Here is a 17,005-nt window from a genome sequence, read left to right as displayed (position 1 = left end):
GTGATAGGGTAACAAAATACACACACAGTGAACAGAGAAGCCCAGAGGCTAAGGAACTGGGTATCTCCCTTGTATTAGAACTGCTCAGATGTAAAAAGCAAGATGTTGTGTTTTAATACGTAGAGAACCCGAAATGCTGTTGCTAAGGGCAACAGCAAAACCCTAAAGGGTTACCAACGGGTGTTGCAGTAAACTCCTTGGTCAGAGATGGAATGATAGACACAAGGAGAGCCTCCACAATCCTGATTCTCACTTGCAGTGCACAGGTTTAAGCTTACTGCCACTAAACTGACCCCTGACACCTAGCACAGTGAGACAGGATTAGACAGGCAAGTGTTAGAATACAGCCGCAAACTTGCTAAGTTCACAGAGTAATAACAGAACCCCAGCAAGCTAAACGACTGACTCCAGTCTTACTGCTAGGTCTGGATTGGCAGAGTGTAATACCAAATCCCCAGGCCTATTTGCAGTAAGCAACAAACAAATACAAAGCTACACAGTACTGGCTAACTTTCATGAACTGACTAACCAACAGAGATTCAGCAGCATCTGCTTACCCTGAAAAGAGGCCTTATAAAGCAGGTGCTGTCCACGCCCCACTCAGACCTCACAGACTGTGAGCACGAAAACCAGCACCGGATCCCCTGCCGTGCACAGAGCCTATAACCACTGCACAGCAAAAGACCCGAACCGGAGTATCAGCTGCGCTCAGGTTACTCCACTAGCACTTGTCTCCCGGTTGCCATGACGACGTGGCAGCACAGGGCAGGAGACCCTAACACTTTTCTGAGTATGTGCCATATTCCTGAGTGTTACACCACTAGCAGCTTTACAGTACATAGGTGTTTCTCCATTTTTGTTTTGCTCATTGACCTACTGTATGTACTTTGGCCCTCATTCCGAGTTGATCGCTCGCAAGGCGAATTTAGCAGAGTTGCTCACGCTAAGCCTATGCCTACTGGGAGTGTATCTTAACTTCTTAAAATTGCGACCGATGTATTCGCAATATTGCGATTACAAACTACTTAGCAGTTTCAGAGTAGCTTCAGACTTACTCGGCATCTGCGTTCAGTTCAGTGCTTGTCGTTCCTGGTTTGACGTCATAAACACACCCAGCGTTCGCCCAGACACTCCCCCGTTTCTCCGGCCACTCCTGCGTTTTTTCCGGAAACGGTAGCGTTTTTATCCACACGCCCCGAAAACGCCGTGTTTCCGCCCAGTAACACCCATTTCCTGTCAATCACACTACGTTCGCCAGAGCGAAGAAAAAGCCGTGAGTAAAAATACTATCTTCATTGTAAAATTACTTGGCGCAGTCGCAGTGCGAATATTGCGCATGCGTACTAAGCGGAATTTCACTGCGATGCGAAGAAAATTACCGAGCGAACGACTCGGAATGAGGGCCTTTATTGTTCTAAATGCACATATTAGCAGACTAATACCACAGTGTTGTGATGCTGAAGGGAATCTCAATCCCTGGCGTGCTGCTATTTTTGGGGTCAAAATGTGTCCTATGCATGCAAATTATGTTGGGGCTGACATACTCTGACTTAGAGGGAGCTGTGCACCTGTGGAGTAGCCAGTGCCCATTCCCCAACCCTACAACTCCCCTTCAACTGTGAATATGAAAGTAATAAAAATCAATTTTGCACCAGCGCACACAGTTTACACTAGCTTAGACAAAATATGCTCCTTTAGTTCTAATAGGTAGCACTCCAGTTTTGAAGTATGAATAACCATCCAAAAATTACATGGTTTTAGCTCTTTGATTTTTAGCTATTGATTTTTTTAAAATCGATTTTAAACAAAACAGAAATGTGAATTTGCACTAAAACACTTCAGGGTGGTTTTGCCAAAACCAAAACATGATGATGAATTAGAGCCAAAACTAAAACACAAGGGTCCATGCACATCTCTAGTTTTTAGGCTGTGTGTGTCACAGCACACATAAACCCAATGCATTTGTACTCTCAGACTTACTGTAATATACTGTAGGATGCAGTGCATTTCAAAATCTCTGTGCCTAAAGCTGGGTACACACTAAAGCGATGTTGGGCCGATTTGCCGTTTTGTAACAACAAATTGCCTACATCACTAGGTATGTACGAGTGATTACATGCTCCTGCTGTCGCTAGCGAATGATGCTAGGTTTGATGAGCTGTACATCAAACCTAGCAATATCGCTAGCAACCTTGTTTATGCTAATAATCATGCAACATGATCATTCCATCCTTCAGTAAACTCATTCCAGTGTGTACATTTAATCTGGGCTCAAGCGCATTCTTTCCAGTGTGTGTCAAGCTTAAAAACTTATATTTGAGTAAACAAAAGGGTAAAATAAAATAAATAACTTTAAGTTAACAGAAATAATACAGTACATCAAATACTAATTATTACCTAATTTAAATGTCTTATACAATTTCTAAAGTCACTCTATATGCCAAATAGAAACTGCAGTCAACATTGGTTTCTCATGTCAATTACTCTCAGATGACATGGATATTTTGGATGAACAACAGATCTGGTAAGTTTGAACTTGAAATATAATTAACTTTAAGTAATTAAAGTATTGTACATTTGTCATGTACTGCTTTCCAGTTGCAGTCCTTTCTACAAAGGTATTTAAGTTGTTTGTTGACTAGTTTAACATATGAAAGATCAAGGATAGAAATGTAATATATATTGAGGGGAGAAATGTGAAACATTTAATACAAAAATGCTGATACTCTAGGGCACCGTGATTCAAGAAAGTTTGGGAACCACTGCCCTAACAAATAGATTTAGGGATCTGTTTTTTTTAAATTCCCCAAAACATAAGAAATAAGACTTTTTGCTATTTATCAACCCGTTACAGAACATTTTTCATTCATTCACATCAATAACTTATATCTTAGTGGATGTACATGCACATAGGCCGCTATTCAATTACACACAAAGAAACACTGGGGGGTAAATTTACTAAGATGGGAGTTCTATTTAAGACTGGATGTTGCCCGTAGCAACCAATCAGATTCCAGGTATCATCTTCTAGAGGGTGCTAGATAAATGAGAAGTAGAAGCTGATTGGTTGCTATGGGCAACATTCCATCTTAAATAGAACTCCCATTTTAGTAAATTTACCCCTGGGAGTGAAAAACTCTAATGTTTTTCTTTGATTTTTTTTTTTTTGGGGCTATCCAATTAGGTCACCCCAAAAAAGTAAATTTGCTCCCAAAAAACACACAAGTTCAGAGAAACCTTTGTGTTTTTGGTAGTGATGAGCGCCTGAAATTTTTCGGGTTTTGTGTTTTGGTTTTGGGTTCGGTTCCGCGGCCGTGTTTTGGGTTCGACCGCGTTTTGGCAAAACCTCACCGAATTTTTTTTGTCGGATTCGGGTGCGTTTTGGATTCGGGTGTTTTTTTCAAAAAACCCTAAAAAACAGCTTAAATCATAGAATTTGGGGGTCATTTTGATCCCATATTATTATTAACCTCAAAAACCATAATTTCCACTCATTTTCAGTCTATTCTGAATACCTCACACCTCACAATATTATTTTTAGTCCTAAAATTTGCACCGAGGTCGCTGGATGACTAAGCTAAGCGACCCTAGTGGCCGACACAAACACCTGGCCCATCTAGGAGTGGCACTGCAGTGTCACGCAGGATGTCCCTTCCAAAAAACCCTCCCCAAACAGCACATGACGCAAAGAAAAAAAGAGGCGCAATGAGGTAGCTGTGTGAGTAAGATTAGCGACCCTAGTGGCCGACACAAACACCGGGCCCATCTAGGAGTGGCACTGCAGTGTCACGTAGGATGTCCCTTCCAAAAAACCCTCCCCAAACAGCACATGACGCAAAGAAAAAAAGAGGCGCAATGAGGTAGCTGTGTGAGTAAGATTAGCGACCGTAGTGGCCGACACAAACACCGGGCCCATTTAGGAGTGGCACTGCAGTGTCACGCAGGATGTCCCTTCCAAAAAACCCTCCCCAAACAGCACATGACACAAAGAAAAAAAGAGGCGCAATGAGGTAGCTGTGTGAGTAAGATTAGCGACCCTAGTGGCCGACACAAACACCGGGCCCATCTAGGAGTGGCACTGCAGTGTCACGCAGGATGTCCCTTCCAAAAAACCCTCCCCAAACAGCACATGACGCAAAGAAAAAAAGAGGCGCAATGAGGTAGCTGTGTGAGTAAGATTAGCGACCGTAGTGGCCGACACAAACACCGGGCCCATTTAGGAGTGGCACTGCAGTGTCACGCAGGATGTCCCTTCCAAAAAACCCTCCCCAAACAGCACATGACGCAAAGAAAAAAAGAGGCGCAATGAGGTAGCTGTGTGAGTAAGATTAGCGACCCTAGTGGCCGACACAAACACCGGGCCCATCTAGGAGTGGCACTGCAGTGTCACGCAGGATGGCCCTTCCAAAAAACCCTCCCCAAACAGCACATGACGCAAAGAAAAAAAGAGGCGCAATGAGGTAGCTGACTGTGTGAGTAAGATAAGCGACCCTAGTGGCCGACACAAACACCGGGCCCATTTAGGAGTGGCACTGCAGTGTCACGCAGGATGTCCCTTCCAAAAAACCCTCCCCAAACAGCACATGACGCAAAGAAAAATAAAAGAAAAAAGAGGTGCAAGATGGAATTGTCCTTGGGCCCTCCCACCCACCCTTATGTTGTATAAACAAAACAGGACATGCACACTTTAACCAACCCATCATTTCAGTGACAGGGTCTGCCACACGACTGTGACTGATATGACGGGTTGGTTTGGACCCCCCCCCAAAAAAGAAGCAATTAATCTCTCCTTGCACAAACTGGCTCTACAGAGGCAAGATGTCCACCTCATCATCATCCTCCGATATATCACCGTGTACATCCCCCCCCTCACAGATTATCAATTCGTCCCCACTGGAATCCACCATCTCAGCTCCCTGTGTACTTTGTGGAGGCAATTGCTGCTGGTCAATGTCTCCGCGGAGGAATTGATTATAATTCATTTTAATGAACATCATCTTCTCCACATTTTCTGGATGTAACCTCGTACGCCGATTGCTGACAAGGTGAGCGGCGGCACTAAACACTCTTTCGGAGTACACACTTGTGGGAGGGCAACTTAGGTAGAATAAAGCCAGTTTGTGCAAGGGCCTCCAAATTGCCTCTTTTTCCTGCCAGTATAAGTATGGACTGTGTGACGTGCCTACTTGGATGCGGTCACTCATATAATCCTCCACCATTCTTTCAATGGTGAGAGAATCATATGCAGTGACAGTAGACGACATGTCCGTAATCGTTGTCAGGACCTTCAGTCCGGACCAGATGTCAGCATCAGCAGTCGCTCCAGACTGCCCTGCATCACCGCCAGCGGGTGGGCTCGGAATTCTGAGCCTTTTCCTCGCACCCCCAGTTGCGGGAGAATGTGAAGGAGGAGATGTTGACAGGTCGCGTTCCGCTTGACTTGACAATTTTCTCACCAGCAGGTCTCTCAACCCCAGCAGACTTGTGTCTGCCGGAAAGAGAGATCCAAGGTAGGCTTTAAATCTAGGATCGAGCAAGGTGGCCAAAATGTAGTGCTCTGATTTCAACAGATTGACCACCCGTGAATCCTTGTTAAGCGAATTAAGGGCTCCATCCACAAGTCCCACATGCCTAGCGGAATCGCTCCGTGTTAGCTCCTCCTTCAATGTCTCCAGCTTCTTCTGCAAAAGCCTGATGAGGGGAATGACCTGACTCAGGCTGGCAGTGTCTGAACTGACTTCACGTGTGGCAAGTTCAAAGGGCAGCAGAACCTTGCACAATGTTGAAATCATTCTCCACTGCGCTTGAGACAGGTGCATTCCACCTCCTATATCGTGCTCAATTGTATAGGCTTGAATGGCCTTTTGCTGCTCCTCCAACCTCTGAAGCATATAGAGGGTTGAATTCCACCTCGTTACCACTTCTTGCTTCAGATGATGGCAGGGCAGGTTCAGTAGTTTTTGGTGGTGCTCCAGTCTTCTGTACGTGGTGCCTGTACGCCGAAAGTGTCCCGCAATTCTTCTGGCCACCGACAGCATCTCTTGCACGCCCCTGTCGTTTTTTAAATAATTCTGCACCACCAAATTCAAGGTATGTGCAAAACATGGGACGTGCTGGAATTTGCCCATATTTAATGCACACACAATATTGCTGGCGTTGTCCGATGCCACAAATCCACAGGAGAGTCCAATTGGGGTAAGCCATTCCGCGATGATCTTCCTCAGTTGCCGTAAGAGGTTTTCAGCTGTGTGCGTATTCTGGAAAGCGGTGATACAAAGCGTAGCCTGCCTAGGAAAGAGTTGGCGTTTGCGAGATGCTGCTACTGGTGCCGCAACTGCTGTTCTTGCGGCGGGAGTCCATACATCTACCCAGTGGGCTGTCACAGTCATATAGTCTTGACCCTGCCCTGCTCCACTTGTCCACATGTCCGTGGTTAAGTGGACATTGGGTACAGCTGCATTTTTTAGGACACTGGTGACTCTTTTTCTGAGGTCTGTGTACATTTTCGGTATCGCCTGCCTAGAGAAATGGAACCTAGATGGTATTTGGTACCGGGGACACAGTACCTCCAACAAGTCTCTAATTGGCTCTGCAGTAATGATGGATACCGGAACCACGTTTCTCACCACCCAGGATGCCAAGGCCTCAGTTATCCGCTTTGCAGTAGGATGACTGCTGTGATATTTCATCTTCCTCGCAAAGGACTGTTGGACAGTCAATTGCTTGGTGGAAGTAGTAAAAGTGGTCTTACGACTTCCCCTCTGGGATGACCATCGACTCCCAGCAGCAACAACAGCAGCGCCAGCAGCAGTAGGCGTTACACGCAAGGATGCATCGGAGGAATCCCAGGCAGGAGAGGAATCATCAGAATTGCCAGTGACATGGCCTGCAGGACTATTGGCATTCCTGGGGAAGGAGGAAATTGACACTGAGGGAGTTGGTGGGGTGGTTTGCGTGAGCTTGGTTACAAGAGGAAGGGATTTACTGGTCAGTGGACTGCTTCCGCTGTCACCCAAAGTTTTTGAACTTGTCACTGACTTATTATGAATGCGCTGCAGGTGACGTATAAGGGAGGATGTTCCGAGGTGGTTAACGTCCTTACCCCTACTTATTACAGCTTGACAAAGGGAACACACGGCTTGACACCTGTTGTCCGCATTTCTGTTGAAATACCTCCTCACCGAAGAGCTGATTTTTTTGTTATTTTTACCAGGCATGTCAACGGCCATATTCCTCCCACGGACAACAGGTGTCTCCCCGGGTGCCTGACTTAAACAAACCACCTCACCATCAGAATCCTCCTGGTCAATTTCCTCCCCAGCGCCAGCAACACCCATATCCTCCTCATCCTGGTGTACTTCAACACTGACATCTTCAATCTGACTATCAGGAACTGGACTGCGGGTGCTCCTTCCAGCACTTGCAGGGGGCGTGCAAATGGTGGAAGGCGCATGCTCTTCACGTCCAGTGTTGGGAAGGTCAGGCATCGCAACCGACACAATTGGACTCTCCTTGTGGATTTGGGATTTCGAAGAACGCACAGTTCTTTGCGGTGCTACTGCTTTTGCCAGCTTGAGTCTTTTCATTTTTCTAGCGAGAGGCTGAGTGCCTCCATCCTCATGTGAAGCTGAACCACTAGCCATGAACATAGGCCAGGGCCTCAGCCGTTCCTTGCCACTCCGTGTGGTAAATGGCATATTGGCAAGTTTACGCTTCTCCTCCGACAATTTTATTTTAGGTTTTTGAGACCTTTTTTTACTGATATTTGGTGTTTTGGATTTGACATGCTCTGTACTATGACATTGGGCATCGGCCTTGGCAGACGACGTTGCTGGCATTTCATCGTCTCGGCCATGACTAGTGGCAGCAGCTTCAGCACGAGGTGGAAGTGGATCTTGATCTTTTCCTAATTTTGGAACCTCAACATTTTTGTTCTCCATATTTTAATAGGCACAACTAAAAGGCACCTCAGGTAAACAATGGAGATGGATGGATACTAGTATACAATTATGGACGGACTGCCGAGTGCCGACACAGAGGTAGCTACAGCCGTGGACTACCGTACTGTACTGTGTCTGCTGCTAATATAGACTGGTTGATAAAGAGATGTAGTAGTATGTATGTATAAAGAAGAAAGAAAAAAAAACCACGGGTAGGTGGTATACAATTATGGACGGACTGCCGAGTGCCGACACAGAGGTAGCTACAGCCGTGAACTACCGTACTGTACTGTGTCTGCTGCTAATATAGACTGGTTGATAAAGAGATGTAGTAGTATGTATGTATAAAGAAGAAAGAAAAAAAAACCACGGGTAGGTGGTATACAATTATGGACGGACTGCCGAGTGCCGACACAGAGGTAGCTACAGCCGTGAACTACCGTACTGTACTGTGTCTGCTGCTAATATAGACTGGTTGATAAAGAGATGTAGTAGTATGTATGTATAAAGAAGAAAGAAAAAAAAAACCACGGGTAGGTGGTATACAATTATGGACGGACTGCCGAGTGCCGACACAGAGGTAGCTACAGCCGTGGACTACCGTACTGTACTGTGTCTGCTGCTAATATAGACTGGTTGATAAAGAGATGTAGTAGTATGTATGTATAAAGAAGAAAGAAAAAAAAACCTCGGGTAGGTGGTATACAATTATGGACGGACTGCCGAGTGCCGACACAGAGGTAGCTACAGCCGTGAACTACCGTACTGTACTGTGTCTGCTGCTAATATAGACTGGTTGATAAAGAGATGTAGTAGTATGTATGTATAAAGAAGAAAGAAAAAAAAACCACGGGTAGGTGGTATACAATTATGGACGGACTGCCGAGTGCCGACACAGAGGTAGCTACAGCCGTGGACTACCGTACTGTACTGTGTCTGCTGCTAATATAGACTGGTTGATAAAGAGATGTAGTAGTATGTATGTATAAAGAAGAAAGAAAAAAAAAACACGGGTAGGTGGTATACAATTATGGATGGACTGCCGAGTGCCGACACAGAGGTAGCTACAGCCGTGAACTACCGTACTGTGTCTGCTGCGACTGGATGATAAATAATGATATAAAAAATATATATATATCACTACTGCAGCCGGACAGGTATATATTATATAATGACGGACCTGCTGGACACTGTCTGTCAGCAGAATGAGTTTTTTATAGAATAAAAAAAAAAACACCACACAAGTGAAGTCACACGACGAGTGTTTAACTTTTTCAGGCAATCACAATATAGTATACTACTAACTATACTGGTGGTCAGGTCACTGGTCAGTCACACTGGCAGTGGCACTCCTGCAGCAAAAGTGTGCACTGTTTAATTTTAATATAATATGTACTCCTGGCTCCTGCTATAACCTATAACTGGCACTGCAGTGCTCCCCAGTCTCCCCCACAATTATAAGCTGTGTGAGCTGAGCACAGTCAGATATATATACATAGATGATGCAGCACACTGGGCTGAGCAGTGCACACAGATATGGTATGTGACTGAGTCACTGTGTGTATCGTTTTTTTCAGGCAGAGAACGGATATATTAAATAAAACTGCACTGTCTGGTGGTCACTGTGGTCAGTCACTAGTAAACTCTGCACTCTCTACACTTCTACAGTACTCCTAAGCTCCAGTAAATCAGGTCAATCTCTCTCTCTCTCTCTCTCTTCTAATCTAAATGGAGAGGACGCCAGCCACGTCCTCTCCCTATCAATCTCAATGCACGTGTGAAAATGGCGGCGACGCGCGGCTCCTTATATAGAATCCGAGTCTCGCGAGAATCCGACAGCGTCATGATGACGTTCGGGCGCGCTCGGGTTAACCGAGCAAGGCGGGAGGATCCGAGTCTGCTCGGACCCGTGAAAAAAACCATGAAGTTCGGGCGGGTTCGGATTCAGAGAAACCGAACCCGCTCATCTCTAGTTTTTGGTAGAAAGCCCATTTTTGGACAAAAACAAGGATGTTTTTAGGGATTTTGCTTTGCCTGCCTGAGTCAGGTGAAACAAATCCCTGATAAGCCGTGGCTCGCATATGCTTATTGGGGCTAAATGAATAGCCGCAAATACCCGCAATCAGTGATCACATGTGATTGAATACCGGCCTGTATTTTAAATGCAATTACACACATTGTACTGTGGGAAGAAACTGGATCATCTCAAAGAAACCCATGAAACCTGGTGAGGACATAAAAACCATCGTCTATAGTACCACTACAATTTTGGGAACAGCTTATAGTTGTCTGTGCATGACATGAGAATTACATGCAAGATGCAGGTGAAGAGAGTTTTCACAGTGTATATGGAAAAAAAAATCAAGTAAGAAAACAATCCTTTTTAATCTTAAATTGATCCCATGGAATAAAGCACAGTTAGCACCCATGCCATTATTTTCTGGATAAACACTAGAAACAGAGCCTAAAAGTGGAGATGTGCGTGTTCAGTTTCTTTAAAGCCAAACATAATCGAACTTGGGGTTTCTGACTTGGCTCTTCCTGCCAACTTAGGATCTCAAAATTAGGCAAAACATAATTTTCCCAGAAATCTCAGAACTCACGTGTTTTAGATTGTATACAAGAGTGGAGTGAGAGGGTATGCGACTGTGGGCTCTGCAAAAAACAAAGCAAAAAAAAAAACCGCCAATAGGGCACCATTAGGATGGGCAGAGAGAGGGTAGATGGATTGGATTTGAAGGGTGGCTGCAGGCATCATTGTCAGTTACTGTGTGTGTGTGTGTGTGTGTGTGTGTGTGTGTGTGTGTGCACTGTTTGTCACACCAACTGCAAACAGGCCTCTGTGTGCAGTGTTGCAAATAGGCTGAAAGTGAACAGTTGTATTTCAAGATTATTTGTAAAAAAAAAAAAAAATAATATGCTGTGCTGTGTAAAAAAAAAATAATACTGTGTTTGATTGACCTGAACGTAACTGCTAATGTTATCAAATGAAGCTGGTGCCCAGCAATGAAAAGAGATGCCCACCGGAGCCCTAACAAACTCAATCGCACATGTGTACGCATTAGCGAACTATAGGCAGTTATGGAGAACATCAAATCGAAGGGTTGATCTTTGGCTACACAGACCACCCACAGTAGTAGTATAGTACGTACGATCATGCAGCCATCATAAGATACACATGCTGAAAATGGCGTCTGTGTTTTCCCAACCACTCCCCTTAAACTCCCCATTATCACCTTCAAATGGCCACTCCCTGCCAATCACTCTTCGACAAAGTTCTCAGTGCGAGCAGGATCGGCACCCTCGCGCATGGGCATTATGAATGCAACACATATAAAGTTTGTCGATAATCACTTCATTGCATGATAATTGTCCCATGTGTCCAAACATGAATTAGGCTCTGGTGGTATCTCTGCCATCTACTGTATATTCCAAAATAATTTTTGCAAAGAAGTATTTTTTTGTCCTGGTGTATAAAAATTAAATCAATTTTTATTTTAAATCAATTTTAGAAATTTGCATAGCGTTTTTTGTTACACAGCGTAAAGTACTGTTATTACTTGGTATTACCCGCCATCTTTACTCCAAACAAATTATTGCAAACGCAAAAAACTAATTTTTCTACAAAATAAATATTGCAAAGAAGTAATTTTCTTTTCCTGGTGTGTCAAAAAATAGTCCGTCATTTCTATTAGTATATTACTGTTCTTACTGATTGCGGTGTTATCCCTGTCAGCATTACTTCAAACAAATTATTGCAAATAAGCAATTTTCATTTTCTAGTGTGTAAAAAAAACAAAAAAAACAGGCAGTCTTTTATAATTGTTTATTACTGTACTTATTACTGCAAATGAATTTAATGTTATTGATGATAATAATACTTTAAGAACAAAATTACCTGTTTTAGCTGTTTTTACAGAAATCTAGATTCAAAACAAAAACATTTGATGTTTTAGAAATTAAACCAAATCAAGAGGGGTCTATGCACATCTGTACCTAAAAGGTGAATCTCAAATGCCTTGTGATGGGGAACTATTATAGTACTGAAACATTGGTTATAGATAATACTGTAGTAAAATAGAATAATTTTGAATTACAGTTTGAGTCTCCCATATCCAAAATGCTTGGCACAAGAAGTACTGTATTTTGGAATTTAGATTTTTCTGGAATATGCGCATACCATAATGAGATATCTTGGGGATGGGACTCAAGTCTAAACACAAAATTAATTTACGTTTCATATACACCTTATACACGTAGCCTGAATAAATTTGTATGCAATGTGTTTAACAATTTTGTGAAAAGGTCTCCCTATCTCAATCACACTCAACATTTTTTGGATTTTGCAATATTTTGGAAATTGGATTTTTGGCATATGGGAGACCCAACCTGTGTTTAAAATTTGCAAGTTAAAAAAATTACAAGACTCTGCAGGCTTGATCAAATGTCACCAGTTTAAAGGGAATAAACATGTTAGGTTTTCCAGACTATCTTGAAGTGTGAGCCTACATGTCTGCTGCCATAGCTATATTTAGCTGCATTGCTTGTATTAATTAGGGTCTCTAATTTGTTACCATATTGATATTATTATATCAGTTTTTCATGGCTGACAGGTGTTTCAGCTTAACTTCAGATTGGGCACAGTGCACATACAGTGAAAATGGATAGCCATAAGCACCATAACCATAAAAAATAATTGCTCACTATTCATGGTAACATTTTATTTTGATTTCCCTAATTTGTTTTTGTATATATAGCCGGGTACCGTAGTCATTTATTTTTATTTGGTTAATACAGTGTTCAATAGAAAAACTTGTGTATTCAATTTTTCACTGACACCTACTCTGATCTCCATGACCTGTATGCAAACACGTCCTAAAAATGTAAATTTAAATTGAGTGCTTTTCCTCATCCTTATGTAGTAATGCTTTGCAAAGAATCAATAAGACAAGCTGGTAATGTAAGTGCTAAAACATATATCTATAAAACAGGATTTAGAAGGTCCCAAAATGGTTAAATGCATATATAGGTTGTCCAAAACTTACAAGACAAATATCTCCATGTGTCCCTGTTTAGAAAGGATGCAAGAAATAGCAGTGTGAAGTTATAATGCATATCAAGCACATTGACTATGTTATGCAACACTAGTTAAGCAATGACATATTTAACATGTACAGTATGTTTACACAATCAGTGATATCCTAGATGATTACTGGGAGCACAACAACAATCTCTCAGGCAGTGGGCAGGATCTTCTGGATAACAGGATTTTCAGGACACGGAAAGAAAGCCTACAAAGGAGAAGTATGGCACTTGTAGTGACTGGAGACTTCTTGGTGAGTTACAGTTGTGATTTACAAGACCTCACTCCTGCCTATTAGAAAGAGTTACTAGAATAGAAGTATTGCCTGTGCTAGGAACTGACCGACTGTATACTTTAGTGTGTGGTCAAACTATGCTACATCCATCTGCCTACAATCGCATCTACTAAAAACTAACTCATTCAGACTTCATCGGCCTGTGTATAAATAGGGATATCTGCCACATGTTTAAGGTCATTTATGCAACAATTTTTGTTTTGTGGTTATTCCATGACATCTGTATTAATAAAGTAGATATTCATATATTTCCTCAGCTCATCGAAAATGTCTCCCCACACTGGCTACCATGGAGGCTGACTCTTTCCACAAGTCTATTGTTTGCTATGCTACAAGATACCGTGTGCAGCCAAGCCCCCCTTTTTATGCTCCAAGATAATGTATGCCATTTTTTCTCTGACGTCCTAGTGGATGCTGGGTACTCCGTAAGGACCATGGGGTATAGACGGGCTCCGCAGGAGACTATGCACTCTTAAAAGAAAGATTAGGTACTATATCTGGTGTGCACTGGCCACTACCTCTATGCCCCTCCTCCAGACCTCAGTTAGTATCTGTGCCCAGCCAGAGCTGGATGCACCCTAGTGGCTCTCCTGAGCTTCCTAGAAAAGAAAGTATTTATTAGGTTTTTTATTTTCAGTGAGATCTGTTGGCAACAGACTCACTGCTACGTGGGACTGAGGGGAGAGAAGCTAACCTACCTGCTTGCAGCTAGCTTGGGCTTCTAAGGCTACTGGACACCATTAGCTCCAGAGGGATCGAACACAGGCCCAGTCCTCGGTCGTCCGGTCCCGGAGCTGCGCCGCCGTCCCCCTTGCAGAGCCAGAAGAACGAAGAGAAGTTGAAAATCGGCGGCTGAAGACTCCGGTCTTCATTAAGGTAGCGCACAGCACTGCAGCTGTGCACCATTGCTCCCTTAGCACACCACACACTCCGGTCACTGATGGGTGCAGGGCGCTGGGGGATGGCGCCCTGGGCAGCATATAGATTACCTTACTTGGCGAAAAGCACATAATACAGTCTGATAAACTGTATATGTGCATTAACCCCCGCCATTAAAGTACATAAAAGGACAGAAGCCCGCCGCTGAGGGGGCCGGGCCTTCTTCCTCGGCACACCGGCGCCATTTTCTCTTCACAGCTCAGCTGGAAGGAAGCTCCACAGGCTCTCCCCTGCAGTATCCTGGTACACAAAGGGTAAAAAAGAGAGGGGGGGCACATAAATTTAGGCACAAAACTGTGTATATAAGCTGCTATAGGGGAAAAATCACTCAGTATAGTGTACATCCCTGTATTATATAGCGCTGTGGTGTGTGCTGGCATACTCTCTCTCTGTCTCTCCAAAGGGCCTGGTGGGGGAACTGTCTTCAAATAGAGCATCCCCTGTGTGTGTGGTGTGTCGGTACACGTGTGTCGACATGTCTGAGGTAAAAGGCTCCTCTAAGGAGGTGATAGAGTGGATATATGTGTGGGAGGGTGTCTCCGTCGACAACGCCGACACCTGTTTGGATATGTGTAAGTGCTGAGGTAAAATTATTGCACAAAAGGTTAGGGAACAGAAAGGAAATCTACCCTGGTCTGTCCCTATGTCACGGAGTCCTTCAGAGTCTCTCTATGTTCACTATCCAAAATAACAAAGTATCGACACGGAGTTTAACTCCACTGTCGACTACGATAATGCAAAGTTACAGCCAAGAGGGCTAAAAGATATTCAATATATGATTATTGGAATAAAAGATGATTTGCATATCACTGATGACTCATCTGTCCCTGACACGAGAGTACACATGTTAAGGGGAAGAATGCTGAGGTAAATTTCCCTCCTCTCAGGAGGAAAAAGAGCGGGAATCTCCAGACAAGAGACGGCAGCTTCCCACAAGAGAATTCTCAGGCTGTATCCTTTCCCCACTAGGGCCAGGATGTGTTGAGAATCTTCCCCTTGGGTGTCCTGTTTGCACTAGCTATTCTCAGGGATCCTGCAGATAGTGTGCACATTCTAGTATACTACCCAGACCGGCGATTGTGTCGGCATGGGTTTATAGCGCTGTGGCAGCGTGGACAGGTACCTTATCAGCAGAGATTGAGACCCTAGTATGCATATAAATATTTTAAGATGCTGTCTTAAGTGATAGATATATAATTATAAAGCATGCCCAAAGGGACATGAGTATATTGGGTCCTAGAGACAAAAGCTCTGTCGATTTCTGCTTGACGTGTCCTGTAGAATATACATTGGACAGATGATGCCGACTTAAGAGGCATATGGAAGGCAGAGGATTGTGTGGAGAAAGGTTCTCGGGCCTGGTCTCCACAGCTATAGCTGGTAATTCTGATATTTTGCCTTATATTCCTGCACAGCCTAGGAAAGCACGACATTATTAAATGCAGCTTTTCGAATAAAAAAACAAGAAAGTCTGAGGTGCGTCCTTTCTTGTCAGAGCCGGGGGCAGAGGAAAGAAGCTGTACAACACAGCTAGTCCCCAGGAACAGAAGTCCTCCCCGGCCTCTACAAAAATCCACTGCATGTCGCTGGGGCTCCACAGGCGGAGCTAGGCCCGGTGGGGACACGCCTTTGTAAGTTCAGCCACAAGTGGGTTCACTCCCTGTTAGATCCCTGGGCAATAGAAATTGTATCGCAGGGATACAGGCTGGACTGTGAGAAGATGCCCCCTCACGAGGACCCGGCGGGCTTCCCCCCAAGAGAGGGAGCCAGTGTTAACTGCAATTCGTAAATTGTATCTTCAACAGGTGGTGGTCAAGGGTCCCCTCCTTCAACAAGAGGGTGTTATTATTCGACCATGTTATAATCCCGAAACCAGACGGTTTGGTTAGACCCATATTGTATTAAAATCCCTGAACATATACCTGAAAAGGTTCAGGTTCAAGATGGAATCGCTAAGAGCGGTCATTGCAAGCCTGAAATTAATCGGGACATAAGGGATGCATACCTTCGTGTCCCCATTTATCCACCTCATCAGACGTACCTCAGTATTGCGGTACGGGATTCTCATTACCAATTTCACCAAGGTAATGGCGGATATGATGGTGCTCCTGCGGAAGCAAGGTGTCACTATTATCACATACTTGGATGATCTCCTCATAAAAGCGAGATCAAGAGAGCAGTTGCTGGACAGCGTATCACCTTCTCTGGAAGTGAAACTGCAACACGACTGGATTCTATATATTCCGAAGTCGCAGTTGGTTCCTACAGCTCATCTGCCTCGCCTAGGCATGATCCTAGACACAGACCAGAAGAGGGTTTATCTCCCGATAGAGAGAGCTCAGGAGCTCATGACACTGGTCATGAATCCATTGAAAACCAAAACAGGTGTCAGTGCATCACTGCACTCGAGTCCTGGGAAGGATGATGGCATCATACGAGGCCATCCCCTTCGGCTGGTTCCATGCAAGGACAATGGAACTTACTGGACAAGTGGTCCGGATCACATCTTCATATGCATCGGTTAATCACCCTATCCCCCTGGGCCAGGGTGTCTCTCCTGTGGTGGCTGCGGAGTGCTCACCTTCTCGAGGGCCGCAGATTCGGCATTCAGGACTGGGTCCTGGTGACCACGGATGCAAGCCTCCGAGGGTGGGGGGCAGTTACACAGGGAAGAAAATTCCAAGGTTTGTGGTCAAGCCAACAGACTTGCCTTCACATCAATATCCTGGAACTAAGGGCCATATACAA

The 17,005-nt window shown here is 44.2% G+C and overlaps 1 protein-coding gene across 3 annotated transcripts in view; it reads left to right on the top strand.

Moving 5' to 3' along the window:
• ATP8B3 (ATPase phospholipid transporting 8B3) overlaps positions 1-17,005 on the top strand; it is a 937,871-nt gene that overhangs the window by 569,606 nt on the left and 351,260 nt on the right. For all 3 annotated transcript variants that reach the window (XM_063915843.1, XM_063915834.1, XM_063915853.1), the window contains 2 exons: positions 2,449-2,524; positions 13,135-13,276. In XM_063915843.1, coding sequence (XP_063771913.1) covers positions 2,449-2,524; positions 13,135-13,276 — 218 coding nt within the window. The remainder of the gene's footprint in view (positions 1-2,448; positions 2,525-13,134; positions 13,277-17,005) is intronic.

This window comes from Pseudophryne corroboree, chromosome 1 (genome assembly GCF_028390025.1).
Source record: "Pseudophryne corroboree isolate aPseCor3 chromosome 1, aPseCor3.hap2, whole genome shotgun sequence".
Classification (NCBI taxonomy): Eukaryota; Metazoa; Chordata; class Amphibia; order Anura; family Myobatrachidae; genus Pseudophryne; species Pseudophryne corroboree.
This window is presented reverse-complemented; position numbering and strand designations above follow the sequence as displayed.